Source organism: Mobula birostris, chromosome 14, assembly GCF_030028105.1.
Source record: "Mobula birostris isolate sMobBir1 chromosome 14, sMobBir1.hap1, whole genome shotgun sequence".
Lineage (NCBI taxonomy): Eukaryota > Metazoa > Chordata > Chondrichthyes > Myliobatiformes > Myliobatidae > Mobula > Mobula birostris.
In genome coordinates, this window is record NC_092383.1 from 75,582,657 (window position 1) to 75,600,985 (window position 18,329).

The following is an 18,329-nucleotide window of genomic DNA, read 5'->3' on the forward strand; positions in this document are numbered from 1 at the left end:
TGCATCTCTCTCTCTCAATTTCTCATCCGTTTTTGCTCTCTCTCCTTCAGTCTCTCTGACTGTTTCTGATCACATCTTTGTCTGTATTTCCCTATCTCACATCTCTCTCTCCATCATTCCACTTCTGTTCCCTCTTTTTATGTCCTCCTTCCACTATCTACTTGTCTCTTCTCTGACATTTACTTGTCTCAGACCAGGGGACACAGCCTCAGAATAGAGGGCTGTCCTTTTAGAATGGAGATGAGGAGGAACTTCTTTAGCCAGAGAGTGGTGGATCCGTGTAATTTGCTGCCAAAGGCGCAGGCAGGCCAAGTCTTCATGTATATTTGAGGCAGAGGTTGACAGACTTTTGTTAATCACGGCATGAAGGGATATGGGAAAAAGCACGAGATTAGGGCTGAGAGGGAAAATGAATCAGCCATAATGAAATGGTGGGGAGTAGACTCAATGAGCCAAATGGCCTAATTCTGTTCCAATATCTTGTGGTCTTATTAACCAAGGGGTCCATGGACCCCAGGTTGGGAACTGCTGATTTAAACCTATTTCTTTCATGGTCTCACTATCTCTACATCAATATTCCTTCTCTATCTACCTTCCTCCCTTGTTATCTCTGCCTCTCCAGAGATCTCAGCTTCATTTTCTATTACACAACTACATATAATTTTATCTCCTGTCGCCAAATTAATGCTGAAAGTGCATTAGCTAATCTCCTCATAGCAAGGTTGCACAAATGGTGATAATAACCAGATGAACTAGCTAATGATGTTGAACAACTATTGGTCAGGACACCAAGGTCATCTCTGCTGCTCTTTTACAATATGATGCCACTGAATATTCAGCATTCACTGGAGAGGAAAATATAGTCTAATATTTCATCCGAAAGATAACACCATTAATGCAACACACCCTCAGCACTTGCAACATCAGCCTAGATTGTGTGTTCATGTCTCTGGAGTGGACTTGAGTACCACAAGCTTCTGACTCAGAGGTGAGTATTTGTCACTGAACTCAAGTTGTCATCTCCATAAATAAGAGAATGGAATTTAAAACAGATAAAAGATCAATTCAACACTTATCTATCGTGAAGCCTGCTGCTAAATTATGACCTCATCATACATGTTCCCTAAAGCTGCGCTGTGCTGATAAGGTTCAACTCAGCTGTGGATCAGTTTCACACAAGAATGCTATGCACCTGTTACAAAACCGAGGCCTTTGCACAAAGGAAAGCAATGTAAAGACTAGGCACATTCAACAAAATTCAGAAGAATCACTACTTAAGATATCTAAATGGTGACAAAGAAACTGTGCTTCATTATCTATTCATAGTAGTTACAGATTTAAGCTAGTGAACTCTGGTCTGCCCAAAGTGCAAAAGAGAACCAAAAGATGTTGTTAAATCTCACACTGTGACAGAGCAATATGGGTGAGCTGAGTTGGCTAGCAGTGAGGAGGTAAACAAGAGTGTGCCAGGGGGAATAAAATGAAAGCAGGCAGAGCCAATTGTGAAGAAACACAAAGCAGATTTTAAAAAAGGGCCACGGCCCGAAACGTCGACTATCTATTCACTTCCGTCAATGCTGCCTGACCTGCTGAGTTCCTCCAGCATTTCCAGTAGCTGAATATTTTCTCATGTTTAAAATAAAAATTGGATCACAGACAGAAAGAGAGCTGCAGAAAAAAGTGAAACAGAAAATTGTGAAAGAGACACAGAAACCTATCGTGGGCAGGGATGCAGAGAGTGCTAGAGATAACTGGACAGATGATCACGGTGCAGTTTTCAGACATGAACAGAAACTTCTGAATAGGAGCAAAATTGGCATGAAAATATTAAAAACTAAGAGAGTGATAGCTGTTTTCTATTTGATAGAAGTCTGGAGCACCTGCAGAATATGAAGGACCTCAAAGGACACGGAATTCAAAGACTTAACCTTGACAATGCGCTCTCAGACTACACTGTTAGAAATACTCACTGCAATATCTCATTACTGCTTTGCCATCTTACCCGATGGAACTTGTGAGGGTTTGGTGCCTCAAGGATTGCAGCCCTGTCTTGTTCCTTCATTAATTTGTTGTCTTCGGAGACCGGCATTGCTGGGAGACCAGATGTAGTTGCCAAAGACTACAACTAACATTGGGCAAGCGGAAGAAGGAACTTTAACCTTCACCATCTCCCCCTACCATATACAAATTCACTGCCTTGCATTCACCTCCACGTCTCCCTTTTAGACTTCTACGACTTTATTGGGTGAGAAGAAACAGTGGTTAGTTTTTAGGTTGAACCTAGCAGTTTGATCACTAACCTCTGGAAGCAATGTTGTTAATGTTTACATCAGAGCCTTTCAAAACAAAATCTGAGATTAAGCAAGTCCCTGGTTCGTAAGAGGTCAAAGTTTGTGCTGAGTTAATGAGATTAGAAGCAAGGAACTATGTAAGAAATCCAGGCTCCCCTTTTTATGCCAGATCCTTTCTCCATAACATCCTGCAACCAAGCTTGCTTGAATAACAGGTGACACTTGCAATAGGCCTTTCTACATTGAAGACAAAGCACCGCCATTTTTTTCAAGATACAAGATTATTTATCACGTCGACATCAAAACACACAGTGAATTATGCTGTTGGTTTTAAAGCTAACACACATGAGCTCGGCAGGGGGCCACACCTTCCCGCGCCAACATAGCATACGCACAATTCTCAGCAGAACACAACCAGCAACAAAACAAGCCCTGTTCCTCCCTCCCACACACGCTGATAAACACTCCTCTAACACCCTCACCCCCCTCCCAAGACAGGCCATCTTCTTCGGCCTTGAACGGACTTGGACTTGGATTCGGACACATAGTCGCCAGCCTTCAACATTCCTGTTTCTTACTGCCTGTGAAACTGTACCCAAAATGGTCAGCAGTCTGGAAACTATACCCAGCTTGGCCCACACTGAATCTCAACTCTCCACGAGTATCCAGTGATGAATATGAGACACATTCAAATCGTGCTCAGGGAGCAGATGAATTACAAGCCAACAGTGCACACTTTCTGTAGGAGCGGCTCTCCTGTGACACCTCAGGGCCATTTTCAACATCGATTGTAAAACACAGAACATATTACAGTACAGTACAGGCCCTTTGGCCCATGATGTTGTGCCAACCTTTTAACCTACTCTAAGATCATTTGTAACAAGAAATAATTGTTCCATCATTTTTATATTCTCAGAGTTCAGAACAGCAACATTGGCTCTGATAATATAGACTTTGGCGCATGCCAAAAATAGTATATTTCATAGTCAGAGTAATTTAGGGAGCCTTAACAATTATTCATTATTAGTTGTGAAACAGCAAATATGCAAATGGATAGCTGGGTCCTACAATATTTTTATCAGATAGTTTATGCCTTTGTTGTGTATTCGCTGCAGTTTAAAATTAGTGAGAGTACATCATATCAAGTTTGTTAGATTAACTGTGGCAATGGTCCCCACACATTCCTTCTCTCTTACATTTCTACTACTTAGATTTTGTTGCAAGTCCTTCAGGACTCTGCTGGCAACACTCTGCCCCTCACTTATCCATCCATTTCTCATTTGTGTTCTCTAATCTTCTCGGGCTCCTATTCATTAATATCTACTTTATCCTGAGAGAGCCAGCTGGTGGTGTAGTGGCATCGGCATTGGCCGTTTGAGGTAAACGGTCCCAGGTTCAAATCCAGCTGGCTCCTTCCACATTTCCATCTGTGCCGGGTTCAGCATCATGCTAGCAACTCAGCTTCGTAAAAAAAAGATGCTGAAGAAACAGCCCGATGTTGCCACAAGGTGTGGAGAGGAACAACAGCAGCATCCTGAGAGAATGGCCAGACAAGGACAAGCTGTAGAGATTGTACTAAGAGTCCAGAGCTTTATTTTATTTTATTTCACTTTTTCATTTTATTGTATTGAGATACTGTACAGCACAGAATAGGTTTCCGACCCTTCAACCGCACCGCCCAGCAGTGCCCTGATTTAATCCTAGCCTCGTTACAATGACCAATTAACTACCAACTGCTACATTTCTGGACTGTGGGAGGGAACCAGAGCACCCAGAGGAAACCCATGCAGTCACAGGGAGAACGTGCAAAATCATTACAGGCAGCAGCAGGAATTAAACCCGGATTGCCTGTACTGTGTTAACCACTATGCCACCGTGCTGCGGCTTTATTCTTACTGAGGTCAAAGTGCAAGAGACTGCAGCTTGTCCCAGTTCAGAAATCAGCTAATCAGTTCAGTGACACGGAGGTACTGAAATGGTGAAGGCAGGTGTTGGAAAGGTGAATGGGTGTTGTCAGCCTGCATGTAGAAACAGGATGTGATGTCACTGCCAGAAAATATTCAAATACAGTGAATATGAGGGAACAAATGCCTTTGACAAGGCATACGTGATCAACCACGTTAAGTGCTGCAGAGAGATACTTTTATTTCTCTTAAGCCCATCATCCAGTTGGGGCACAGGCCACCAAGAGCAGCCTGACACCGTTGCCTGTCCTCATCCGATGGTTCGACGGAAGGTTAATTGGCCTTCAGCCTTCTGCTTTCGCCACACAGCTTCATACGGCTTCTAGACAAGGATCCTTCCTCTCCCAGGAATGAGGTCTTTGATGCTTCTGTTGGCACTTCTGTAGCTCTGGGTTTTTACGGGATGGAGTAGCTAGCCCTTAAGCCCAAACCTCCTCCTTTCACAGATGGGCTTGGGACCATCCATGGCGGAGTTGCAGGGAGGTACTGGAGGATGACAAAGCCTAGTTTACCAGGAGAACAATCACAAATCACCAGCATAGTTCCCTTTTTCGAACAGAACTGTGGATTCCTACAGACTGTTAGAAATACATAAACTGACAATGTATGATGGTGCCCAACAGGTTTGGCCACCTTTCCACTGTGGCACTGACAATAAATTTAGTAACAAATTGTGAACACTTCAATTTGGCAGCAGTGAGAAACTGAGACAACTGTAACAAGGGTTGGCTGACACAGGCTGGTGACTGCAACACTGAGGCACTGCCTTATACTGACATTCTCAATAAACCCTGACTAAGCTGTTAACTACGTCAGCAGAAATCCCTCATTCTACAGAAGTGGTCTTATCTAAGGCAGCGTAGCAATCAAGACACCCAATTTACAGCCCATTAATTGCCCATCTATTAAAGCAGAAAGAAATAGGCAGATGACACAGAAGGTTATAATGACATTAAAGGATAGTAGCAGTAGGGTCATAGGGTCATACAACACAGGAACAGGTCCTTGGCCCAACTTGCCCATCTGAGAATATACTCACATTCCCAACTTTGATCCACATCTTCCTCAAGCTTTCCTATCCATGCACTTGTGCAAGTGCCTTTCAAATGTGGTTAATATACTTGCCTCAACCACTTCCTCTAACAGAGGGATCCCTAACCTTTTTATATGCTATCGGACCCTAACATTTACCCAGAGGTCTGTGGACCCCAGATTGGGAACCCCCTACTCTACCAGATCACTCACACTGCCAGATCACTCACTCTATCAGATCACTCACTCTACCAGATTCAGGAATACTATTTTGTATGACCATCAGACACTTGAACTGATCTGCACAACCCTAAACTTACTGTGGCAACAGAACACAATGCAGCATCTCTCTTGAACTACCTTGGACTTGTCTCTGATTGTGATTTATTTTTGTACCAATGCTTTGTATTTTGACAGCCTTTTTATTCCTCTTCACTGCCTTATATAACTTATGCTTAGCGTCTGCTCTGAATCTGTGATATCACTGCAAGTAAGTTATTTTATTGAACCTATGCCTCACCAACTTGTACATATGACAGTAAGTTCAACTTAAGTTGACTCTAGAGACTTAGGAGGTAACTCAGGCTGACTTGCTATGGCAATATCAAGAGAGTGTTGCACTGTCTCAGTAAACAGTGTCCCAGAGGTGCCCTCAGGTAAAGATCCTATGACACAATTTTGTAAAAAGTCAAATTCGTCCCCATAGCCTTGCTGATAACATTAAGAATAGAACAAAATGAAGAGCTGTGTTATAAGTTACATTAATATTTATATATTCATGTAATTTGGCCATTCCAAAGCATTTCACGGCCACTAGATCCTGCTGAAGTATGGCAGTTGTTGAATTGTAGGAATGTAGAAGTCAATTTAAATCGACATAACTGTGGAAAAAAGAATATGATCATTTCATAATTTTATTTATGGAAGATGGTTGTGTCAATGTGGCAACGAGGTTTCTTACTCTATAACATTGATATCCTTCAAAAGTATTTAACTGCTTGTGAAGGGCTTTGGAACATCCTGAGATGGTGAAAGAAACCACATAAATAAAAAGTTTTTTTTTTCTTTCTGTGTGTCTGGGATTACTAGCAGTACTCTCTTGAAGACTACTCTTGGCTCCTTTTGAACCGAATCTTGTCCTTCCCTGTAAAATGACTGCAGGACTTGTCCTTTTCTGGAATCCAGTTAAGCTACCTTGCGTTGCAGAGTCCCAAAACTGATAGGAACTGGAAAATTTTTCTCCTTATCATACAAACCGGGGTGGGCGCCCGGCGTTCGGCCGGGGAGTGTGGTCGAGTGGTCGGCAACTTGGGCCGGCTCCCCCACCGGACTTAGTCTGGTGAGGAGGGTGTGAGAACACCCAGCAGGACTAAAAAAAAACAAGACCTGACGAAGGGCAGATGAGCTCCTTGTGAGCCAATGGCCATCTTCTGTGGAAGAGATTAAAGCCTCACCACGTATCTACGAATCGTATGCTATGCACCTAGTTAGAAGAGACATGATGAACTTGGGCGCTGCACCGTGTGCCTGGATCTGCCCAAGGCCTCTGCCTAAGAAAGGGCCGAGCTCAAAGAAAATGCCACGGCTGGAGGCCGACACAGCCTCAGGCTCGAGTTCAGCGGGGCGGCGGTGGGCAGAGCCAAGGCGGCTAGCAAGAACAAACTGGAGAGGCTGTACTCAGTGCTGTCGCAAGATCAAAGAAGATGGAGATGCATAGCGGCCAACCCCGGATTCGGGACAGCACCCACCAACTGACTGACTGACATACAAACCAAGGCTCCACCAGTGTGGCATATAAGGCTGCTAAACAAGATAGGAGCGCACGGTATCACAAATAAGGTGCTAGAATGGATAGAAGATTAGCTGATGGGTAGAAAGCTAAGAGTAGGAATAAAGGGGGCCATTTCTGGTTGGCTGCCTGTGACTAGTGGTATTCCCTAAGGGTCAGTACTGGTTTTCTACTTTTCACGTTATATGTTAATGACCTGGATGGCTTTGTGGCTAAGTTTGTGGTTGACACAAAGATCAGTGGAATAGCAGGTAGTATTGAAGAAGCAGATAGTTTGCAGATAGATTGGGAGATTCGGCAAAGAAGTGGCAGATGGAATATAATGTAGGGAAGTGTACAGTTATGTACTTTGATACAAGGAATAAAGATATCAATTATTTTTCTAAATGGGGAGGGAATACAAAAATTGGTATTGCAAAGAGATTTAGGAGTCCTGGTGCAGGATTCCCTAAAGATTCACTTGCAAGAATTGAGAGTGAAGAAGGCAAATGCAATGTGGACATTCATTTTAAGAGGATTAGAATATAAAAGAAAGGATGTAATACTGAGTATTGATCAGACCACATTTGGAGTATTGTGAACAGTTTTTGGGCTCCATATGTAAGGAATGACATCCAAGAGCATCCAGAGGAAGTTTACGAGAATGATTCCAGGGATGAAAGGGTTAATATATGAGGAATGTTTATTTTCTCTCAGCCTGTACTCACTGGAGTTTAGAAGGATGAGGTGGGATCTTATTGAAACCTCCCTACCAAATATTGAAAGGCCTGTATAGCCTGGACATGGAGAGGAAGTTTCCAGTAGTGGGAGAGTCCAAGACCAAAGGAAACAATATCAAAGCAAAAGGATATGATCTCCAGTTAAAACAGAAATTAGGAGGAATTTTTTGAGTCATAGTCTGGTGAATCTGTGGAATTCATTGACACAGACAACTGTGGGAACCAAATCATTGGGTATATTTAAAGCAGAAGTTGAGAGATTTTTGATTAGTAATGGTGTCAAAGATGACAGGGGGAAGGGAATAATAAATTAGCCATGATCAAATAGTGGAGCAGACTCCATGGGCCAAATGGCCTAATTTTACTCCTATGCCTTATGGTCCTACTCAGGATGGTCAGTACGACTGAGTGTGACCATAAGTATACAGCCCCTCTGGGTGTACAGACAAGAACAATCAGCCAATTATTTAATGCATGGGTGGCACGGTAGGGTAGCAGTTAGTGTAACTCCATTACAGCACCAGCGACTCAGGTTCAATTCCCACCGCTGTCTGTAAGAACTTTGTACATTCTCCCCGTGAGTGCGTGGGTTTCCTCCCACAGTCCAAAGGTGTATGGATTAGGGTTAGTAAATTGTGGGCATGCTATATTGGTGCCAGAAGCAACAGCACATCTTTGAACGGTGTTGGCCTGTGTTGCAAATGATGCATTTCACTGTATGTTTTGATGTTTCAATGTACGTGACAAATCAAGTTAATCTGTTTACTCTCAATGTGTCTGCCTCTTAAAGGTCACTTGATCTCTTTTTCATAAAGTGGCATCAATTGCAACTAAATGGATGGGAAACATACCAACAATCCTCACAGGTAAAAAAAAAATCAGTTTCTGCTTGATATCAGCAGAGTCTACCTAATATTTCAAGTCTTATTGTGTTCATTTTCACAGTACCATATTTGTCAATGTGGAGCAGGGAGTGAGTCTGTAAATCTGGCGGGAGCAAAGGATGTTGGCAATGGTGAGGGTAGAGTGCCACGGGAGAGGTGACAGAGGAGGATACTAGGGGTGGAAGTTGGCGCAGGTACAGATTCACCCAGCCCTGAGACACCAGGCAAGGTCACTTGATTCCAAACAATTGGTTTATTGATCACTGCTGAATCTCTCACTAATGCTTGCTGATCCCTTCCCCTCTCCCCAACCATGATTCCTCTCTCCCTGCTCCCTTCCCACTCTCAGTCCACAATAGAGATGCATATTAGAATCAGGTGCATCATCACTCCTATCTGTCATGAAATTAGTTTATTTTGTGGCAGGAGTACAGAGCAATACATAAATTACAAAAGTCTTAGGCTCCCTAACTATATCTGTATATATGCCTAAGACTTGCACGCAGTACTGCATATATAGCAAAATGCCATTGGAGCAGATTAATCTTCAGACACAACTTTAATTTCAATGGGTCAACTAACATCAAACTTAGTCCATGATCAATTTTACTGAAAATTGATTGGAGGACTGGCTGAGAGGCATCCGTCAACTGCATTCATTCACCCAATTTAACTCAATATTGTAACCAGTTCCCAAGCCTTCGAAAAAAATACACTTTGCAGTTATTTCAGCATCAGTGCAGAGGCTGGGTATTAATCATTTATAAAAGATCTGTTTTTTTTAAGATTTTATTCTCGAGTGCATCTCTCCCAGTCCTGCAAAGGAGTGATTAACATTTCGGAGACTCACTGTATTTGGCATCTGAACAGTGGGGTCCCTGTAGCCAAGAACATCATCATTGTAGCTGGATTCCAGGCTAATTATATCATCAATTACTTCACTCATCTAGATAAAGAGAATAAACAATATGGTAAATGTACCTGTAGTATACCATTTCTGCATATATAACACTGGATAACAGTTTGACAGTAAAACCCTGTCAAAATGAAACTAAGGTAGGGTAGAGTACATAATTGGGAAATATACAATTGAGCTGTAAAAGCTGATTAAGTTGGTAGACAGGTTAGAGAGTACATGGTTGCGTAAGGATTCCATAATATGGAATGGGGGAGGTTTCATCATTTTAGATTTTCTTACTTGGAAAACCTGCTTGATATCACATAATCCATACCTCTTGTTCTGAACTGCAGCCAATGTTCAGCATAGCCATGGGGCTGTTAGGGGCACTGTTTCCAGTGGAGCCAGACAACCCATGATCATTCCTCAAGCCAGGTGAGATGGTTGAAGGTTGAGGAGAGTGCGAGTGCCCCAGGGACTGCACAACCATCTTGTTGCCATAGTTGGAGGAGAGGAACTGCTTCAATTGTTGCCTCTGCGATTGCTGGATGTGGTACTTGGTGGGGTTCTCCAAGTGAGTCTCAACCTATGGGCAATAGAGGACAATATTTTTGTTAGCATGCTTGAATCCTGCTGAATGCAGAGCTTTCCTAGATAAACAGTTTGCAAATAATGCAACTTTAATAACATGAGGCACACATGACCAACTATGTTAAATTCGGAACCAAAGAGACACCGCAGATGATGGAAATGCACACAAAATGCTAGAGGAACTCAGCAAGTTAGGCAACATCTATGGAGGAGATAAACAGTCAACATTTTGGGCTCAGACCTTTCATCAGGATGCACTGAAACTAGCTCTCACCTCAACAACGTGGTGGAGTTAGAATAGATTCACTTTACAAACTTAACATGCTTCCGACCTTTCTCATCAAGATGCATAGGTGTAATTTAAAAATTTCACATCCTAGACATCTCCTTCAAGCTGGAAGATTATATCCTTCTGGTACACTGGACCCAGGAACAGATTAGTTTCCCCACTTTATTAATCTAGACATCAAATGCTACTTGGCTGAACGAGTGGATGCTGTGGGAGGGGAGGAAAGCAGGGTAGAGGAATGAAAAGGGGTGGGTCCTATAATGTCAACTAGACGTGGAGGTGGGGTGGGGAAGATTATACCCATTGCAACAGCTGCAAGGGTGGGATCCCAGTTGTGAGTACTGGAGCGAAAGGGAGAGGCAGGTACCCAGTCAAATTACCTGAAGCCGTGGGGATGGGTTCTTGGCATTAAAGGATTAGCTTTATTTGTCACTTATGCATCGAAACATTGAAGCATACAGTGAAACATGTAGTTTGCATCAACGATCAGCACAGTCTGAGGATGTGCTGGGGGCAGCCCGCAAGAGTTGCCACGGTTTCCAGCGCCAATGTAGTATCCCACAACTTACTAACCCCTGTGTCTCTGGAATATGGGAAGGAACTAGTGCACGTGGAGGAAATGCACACAGCCACAGAGTGAACATACAAACTCCTTACAGAAAGCAGTGGATTTGAACCCGGGTTGTTGGCACTGTTAAGGATTATGCTAATGGCTGCACCACCTTGCCATGCATGGGGGAGGAGTTCCATCTTGCAGGGTAGTTTTTTTGATCTCAAGAGTTGACGATAATCAGGGTGTAAAGTACACATCGATCTGGCTGATGGGTCTGATTGCATGCAGTGTGGGACAAGTTATCTTTAAGAGTACCACACAGCAGCACTCTTCATTCTCCCAGCTCTGAATCAGCACTTGTAGCTGCATTTGCCTCTCCATCAGCCAGATTTCCTGAGGCCCAAGTATCCAAATAGCCAGAATTAGAGGTGGAACAGAGATAATATCTGAGTACACAGCCTCAATGAAATGTTTAAAGGAGTGACCTGCCACCTAAGAATGTGCCTGTCCCCAAACCACCCACCCACTACAATTAAAACTAGAAATGCAGGGTGTCAAAAAGATTCAAGATTCAAGACCGTTTATTGCCATTCGACATTATGCAAGTGTATGGAGAACAGCATGTTTGTTACCCTGGTTTCAATGCAGCATTAAAAAAAAAACACGATAAGTATAAGAAACATAATAAAACACTATAAATATAAGTATATAAGATTAGCTTATATACATAGACTGATTGTCTGTACATAAGATCACTTTGATAGGAAATGACATAGTAATGGTGGTGGGCGTGAGGTGGGGTGGGTTAATGGGTAGAAGCACCAGAGACCTTCTCCCAGCCCATCAGTGAAGCAGTTAAATTCTTCCTCTTCTAATGTCTCTACTTTCCTTTTCAAGGTGGCTGGGGTCCTGTCAGAGTCTGTGATCTACAGCGGCACTCAAACTGTGGTTCTGCATGCCGGCGTCTTCCCATTCTTCAAGCTATGTCCAGGTTGTTTGATTATTTGCAGGTGCGACCGGCTTTGGGATGCGGCCCTGTGGACACGAGTTTTCTTTTTTTTTTGGCATGTGCCTGCATGCATGTGAGTCTGTACATGTGCCTGCATGCGTGCAAATCTGTGCGTGTGCGTCTACATGTCTGTGCATGCATCTGCGATAATGTCTCAGTAACATTAGCAAATTTGCAGAAGACACAAAGCTGGGTGGCAGTGTGAAATGCGAGGAGGATGTTATGAGAATGCAGGGTGACTTGGACAGGCTGGGTGAGTGGACAGATGCATGGCAGATGCAGTTTAATGTGGATAAATGTGAGGTTATCCACTTTGGTGGCAAGAACAGGAAGGCAGATTACTATCTGAATGGTGTCAAGTTAGGAAAAGGGGAAGTACAACAAGATCTAGGTGTCCTTGTTCATCAGTCACTGAAAGTAAGCATGCAGTTACAGCAGGCAGTGAAGAAAGCTAATGGCATGCTGGCCTTTGTAACAAGGGGTATTGAGTATAGGAGCAAAGAGGTCCTTCTGCAGTTGTACAGGGCCCTGGTGAGACCACACCTGGAATATTGTGTACAGTTTTGTTCTCCAAATTTGAGGAAGGACACTCTAGCTATTGAGAGAGTGCAGCGTAGGTTCACGAGATTAATTCCTGGGATGGCGGGACTGTCATATGTTGAAAGATTGGAGCGACTGGGGTTGTTTACACTGGAATTTAGAAGGATGAGAGGGAATCTGATTGAAACATATAAGATTATTAAGGGATTGGACACGCTAGAGGCAGGAAACATGCTCCTGATGTTGGGGGGGTCCAGAACCAGAGGTCACAGTTTAAGAATAAGGGGTAGACAATTTAGAACGGAATTGAGGAAAAACTTTTTCACACAGAGGGGGTTGTGGTTATGTGGAATGCTCCGCTACAGAGTGGAGAGCCAATTCTCTGGATTCGTTCAAAAAAAGAGTTAGATAGAGCTCTTAAAGATAGCGGAGTGAAGAGATATGAGGAGAAGGCAGGAAAAGGGTACTGATTGTGGATGATCAGCCATGATCACAGTGAATGGTGGTGCTAGCTCGAAGGGTTGAATGGCCTACTCCTGCACCTATTGTCTACTGTCTTTTTCATGGCTTATACAAGGCACAGATTGAGAGAGAGAGACTGTGTGGCCCGCCACTCCTCACACAGACATTTTCGCAGTATTTTCCCTTTATTTTACGAGGTCAAGTTGCAATCTCGACACTCAACCCGGCACAGATGGAAAGCGTACTTGAGAGTGGACCCAACTAGTTTTGAACCCGGGAACCTCCGCTCCCGGGTCCAGTGCCGATGTCGTTGCGCCACCAGCCAGCCCGGACACCAGTTTTCATTACTGCCGCGAACTGAAGTGTCGCGGCGAGCCATTTCATCGGGACAGCAAGAGCAGCTGTCAGAGGCCTCTGAACTCAGGTGATTGCTCTTTCTCTCTCTTTCTACATGCTGAGTTAGAGTTTGCAGCCGATTTTCGAGCCAGGAACTCAAAATAAAAAGAAACGCTTCAGACTGTGACTGTAACATCAAAACAGCAACTGTTTGTCTCCCATCTCATGGTGGAAGGAGTGATATCTGTCTCTCCCTTGTTAGTAAGAGTGAGCCTAAGGGTTGTTGTATTGTTGGAATGCACAGCTAGTTTTTAGGTACTATAGACCATGGTCTCTCTTTAGGGGCTTTGCTGTTGCTTGTATAGTGGTGGTGGGAATGCTGATGCTTTATGCTTGAGTAAGTGGGGGGACGTTTGGTTCTACTTGCTGCTGCTTGTGCATGGGACCGGGGACAGCGGGGTTGGGGTTCTTATAGTTTTTTTCCCTGTAATTCTTTCTTTGGGGTTTTTCTTATTTTGAGGATGTCTGCAGAGAGTAAGAATTTCAGGTTGTATATTGTATACATTCTCTGATATTAAATGGAACATTCAACCATTGGAGGTGTTGATCTGCCTGACAGCTTGGGGGAAGTATCTGTTTTTGAGTTTGGTGCTCCAGGCATGGATGTCCTGTAGCCTCTTCCCTGATGGAAGTGGGAATAAAATGGTCCATGAGCAAGGTGGGTGGGATTTTTCATAATATTGCTTTAATATATATTTATACATGACATAAAGGGGCTGAGTTCTGAACTTTTTTTAATTTCAAAACGTTCAACATTTAAAAGGTTTAACATTTCGTCCTGCAAAAAATGAGTGAGGGTTAAGTTACCTCCCCTTCTGCTTTTTTGAATCATGTGTTCCCTTAATTTTCTCAATCCTCAAAGCACAACTTTCAAGCTGGCATTTGTGATTGAACTGAAAGGGTCACCATCTCACAGCTAGCTGTGTGGCCGTCACTCAGAAATATAATAGCATTGAATCACTTGTAAATAGAAACATGACCAAATGTGTGTCCATCACAAGACAAGCGTGACGGCTCTCCTCTCCCAATTCCGTGACATTTTCCACTTTCTCTTCTCTATTTTGCTGAAGTATTTGCCTCTCTTGCTAGCCTGCACGAGTTGTGGGATATACAAATGTTTCTTACGGCCAGTGTGTACCAGGTGTTCTGAATTAGTGCTTCTTCAGTGAATCAGTGCAAAGTGCCCTAAAATTTCACTGAGATTTATGATAAATGTAAAGACTTTCTTCCTTTCTAAGATTGCATCGAGACAACACACTATAGCCCATTGCCAAATCTGTCGCAATGGTTCAGCTTCAATCTCAATTATCAGCATTTTTCTCGTCCCACAGATGCTGCCTGGCCCAACGTTTTCTGTTCGTATCTCGCATTTCCAGCATTTTTTGTTTTATCTTCATTTAAGCAAGTGGCAGCAAGAGTAGGATTAGTCCCCCATGACTGCTCTGCCATTCACTTTTACTTTTTAGCTGGTTCAGCACAACATTGTGGGCTAAAAGAGCCTGTTCTCGTGCTGTACTGTTCTACGTTCTACCTTTTTACTCCAGCGTCTCTCACAAGCCCTTAGATTAAGTACTTAGTATGTTATATATTCCCTTAATATGTAAACATCTATTATTCTCCACCTTGGATATATTCAGCAACTAATCCTTCACAGTCCTCTAGAGTCGAGAGATTTACTACATCCTTGGTGAAATATTTTGCTCAATATTGTCCTGAATGGCCAACTCCTTATTTTGAGAGTATGGTCCTGGTTCTAGACATAGTTGTATAAAGCTAAATTCAAATAGCAGAGAACTGGGCCTTTCCACCAACTACATCTACACCAACCTTATTGCCCACAAAAACAAACACAATTTGGACACATTAGTTCTGAATCCTCCCCTAGTTTGCCTTTTCACATGCTTTTAAATGTCCCTTAAGTGTACAAATTCCAATACTTCTTCTGCCAGTGCACTCCGATTATCACCACTTTGTGTGAGAAAATCTTTCTCCTCAGTTCAAAGATTCAAAATACATTTATTATCAAAGAAAGTATAAATTATACAACCTTGAGGTTTGTTTGCTTACAGGCAGTGGCAGAGCAAGAACCCCAAAAGAACCCAGTAAAAAAAAGACCAACCCCAACCCTCCCTGCACAAAGGGAAAGAGAAAAAAAAACTAATCATGCAAACAATAGAAATGAGCAACTACAACAGCATTTCAAACTAAATTGAGTCCTTAGATCCAAATCCCTGGAATAGGCCCAAAGCCTTGGTATTCAGTTCCCCTTTAAACCTGCCATCTCTCACGTTAAGCCTATGGCTTCTTGCTTTTGATACAAGGCAAAACACCAACTGCACTTCTATCTTGTGAAAGCTCTTAAGAATTGTGTACGTTTCAGTGAAGTCATTGCTCAGTCTTCTGAATATCTGTCTAACCTCCAAGGGGAATATCCTTGCCTCAGACTATTTCACCTAAACAGTAATATTGGCCTATTGCTGAATTACTACAGTAAACTTAATCACATGCACATGCACGCATTCCACACATAAGGACATGTCATGCCTGCCCAAGATATAGACAAAATTAGGCAGAGCAAACCTTCCTCAACAGTGCAAAATTAAGTATTCCCTGTGCAAACACAGCTCGGAACTCCCTCCGCCCTTTTCCAGCTACTCCTCCTCCACTGGTACCCACCTGCAGGTTAAATACGGAGTAAAGCTGGATCTCAGTAAGCACTCTCGGAGGCTGCTTGGAATATTTAAAGGACTTTTACTACTTACCAGTAAGTGGATATTTCTAAAGTTTGGTTCACCATTTAATCATCAGGCATGTTTTTCCTTCCGATTTGCTATTACAGTGCTGGTCAATATACCCTCCTTAACATACAAAAGCTTCAAAGCACATGCCACCAGGCTCAAGGACAGCTTCTACCCCGCTGTTAACAGTCTCTTAAACAGACCCCTTGTATGACAAGATGGACTCTTGGCCCTACAATCTACCTCGCTATGATCTTGCACTTCATAAATTACCTGAACTGCACTTTTTTTTGGAAGTTTTTACACTTTATTCTGCAATGTTGTTGTTCTATCTTATTCCAGCTGTGTAAAGGTTTGGTCTGTATGCAAGACAAGCTTTACACTGTGTCTTGGTACATGTGGCAGGAAAAAAACCAATACCAATAAGATTCTAGTGCAAAATTTACTAGTAGTAGTGTGCGCCAGTCAACTCTCACTTGCTGGGTCTGTCCCCAGCAGATGATTATGGCAAAGTCCACAACAGTGACCCTGACCACTCCTCCTGATCGCTGGCCACAACCAGAAGGAAAAAGCCAGCTCCAGACCCAATTATCTAAAACGCTACACAAGGGCCTGCATTAAAAAGCTGGTCCAGAATGGTCATAAGCAGTCAGAGTGTGAGTGTGAGTGTGTGCGCGCGCACATGCATTTGAAACAGAAAGGAACAAAAGAACACACATTTCCATAATGTTTCATATAATGTTCAAATACTTTACTGGTTAATGCTGTACTTTAGAAATTAAAAAATGCAGCATCAACTTGCTACAACAAGAATCTATAAACATCAGTACGATAACTACCTAATGTGCTTTGCTGTTTGGAGGATCCCCAAGGTGGATCCCTTTCTTTTCTTTGAACAATGTTATGGGGCCCGAGAGAACAAATGGGATCCTGGCTAAATACGTCACCCAATAGACTGCATACGTGCAGCAGTCCCTCTGTAGGGTGCGGATCAGCCTAGACTAAAGGGTGGGGTCTTAAATCTGGAATTTTTTTTATTACCCACTTATCAGCAACAGAATGAAATCCGGAAGCTTTGTGTGGGCTATGCGACAAAGCCAGGCTCTTCAGTTTTGATAGGAAGACAGTTATTGCAAAGTTAGTTCTTGCAAGTGCACACTTCCTTCACGGCTTCCCTCTGGACCTTCCCCCAACCAGCATTACTGCAGTCGTCGAAGTTCCCTGTTTTTTTTAAATCACAAATTAAGATGCTAAATCTGGCTTTCTACCATTTCAGGAACTGGGGCTTCCACATCCCAGTCAACACTGACCTATTACTGTTATGTTTTGTAACTTCAAACAACATATTCAAAGGAAGACATGGAAATCTGAAATATGAGTCTAACTTCTTGTTTACTTTTAAGCGAAGCACGAGCGTATCACATGGTACCATGAGGACCTATGTTATTCATGCATTTTTTTATATATATAAAACCCATAATGAATTACTTAAAGAACAAGGCTTAATCAACCTGTATTTGGTGGTATCCGTTAGTCTCGCGAGACCATGGATCTGTGCCTGGAAGGTTTCCAGGGCACAGGCCTGGGCAAGGTTGTATGGAAGACCAGCAGTTGCCCATGCAGCAAGTCTCCCCTCTCCATGACACCGATGTTGTCCAAGGGAAGGGCAAGGGCCAATACAGCTTGGCACCAGTGTCATCGCAGGAGTTGCCAGAATGAGGTTGAAGGCAACGTCGGACTGCCTTAGGGACCCCAGCTCCAGATTTGTCCTCAGGGTTTACTCCTGAAGCCTTTCCCATGAGTGGGTACGGCCGCAAGGCAGCGGAGGTTTGAAATCAGAGTTTCCCCTAAATTTATAAATGGGGGGGGAGAGCAGTAGCATAGCAGTTAGTGTGACATTATTACAGATCACGGTGCTCCACAGTTCAGAGTTCAGTTCCGCCTCTGTTACGTGGGTCTGCGCGCGCATCGATCGCGAGCAATAAGGACACTGACGTCCTTGGGTGTGGATGTCATGACTCGCGTGTGAGTTCGATTGAAGTGAGGGAGAGTTGCGCAGGTCACGAACCTCACTCTCTTGTCCTGATCTATCAGGATCCAGTGGCGAGACGAGAGTCAAGATGACTGGAGAGAGATCAGGATGCAGTGGATGGCCTAGGGCAATCCACATGTCT

The 18,329-nt window shown here is 43.2% G+C and overlaps 1 protein-coding gene across 4 annotated transcripts in view; it reads right to left on the bottom strand.

The window, feature by feature from the left end:
• Positions 1 to 18,329, bottom strand: part of tfeb (transcription factor EB) — a 158,554-nt gene that overhangs the window by 27,343 nt on the left and 112,882 nt on the right. For all 4 annotated transcript variants that reach the window (XM_072278685.1, XM_072278684.1, XM_072278688.1 and 1 more), the window contains 2 exons: positions 9,912 to 10,163; positions 9,530 to 9,625 (listed from right to left, as the gene is read on the bottom strand). In XM_072278685.1, coding sequence (XP_072134786.1) covers positions 9,530 to 9,625; positions 9,912 to 10,163 — 348 coding nt within the window. The remainder of the gene's footprint in view (positions 1 to 9,529; positions 9,626 to 9,911; positions 10,164 to 18,329) is intronic.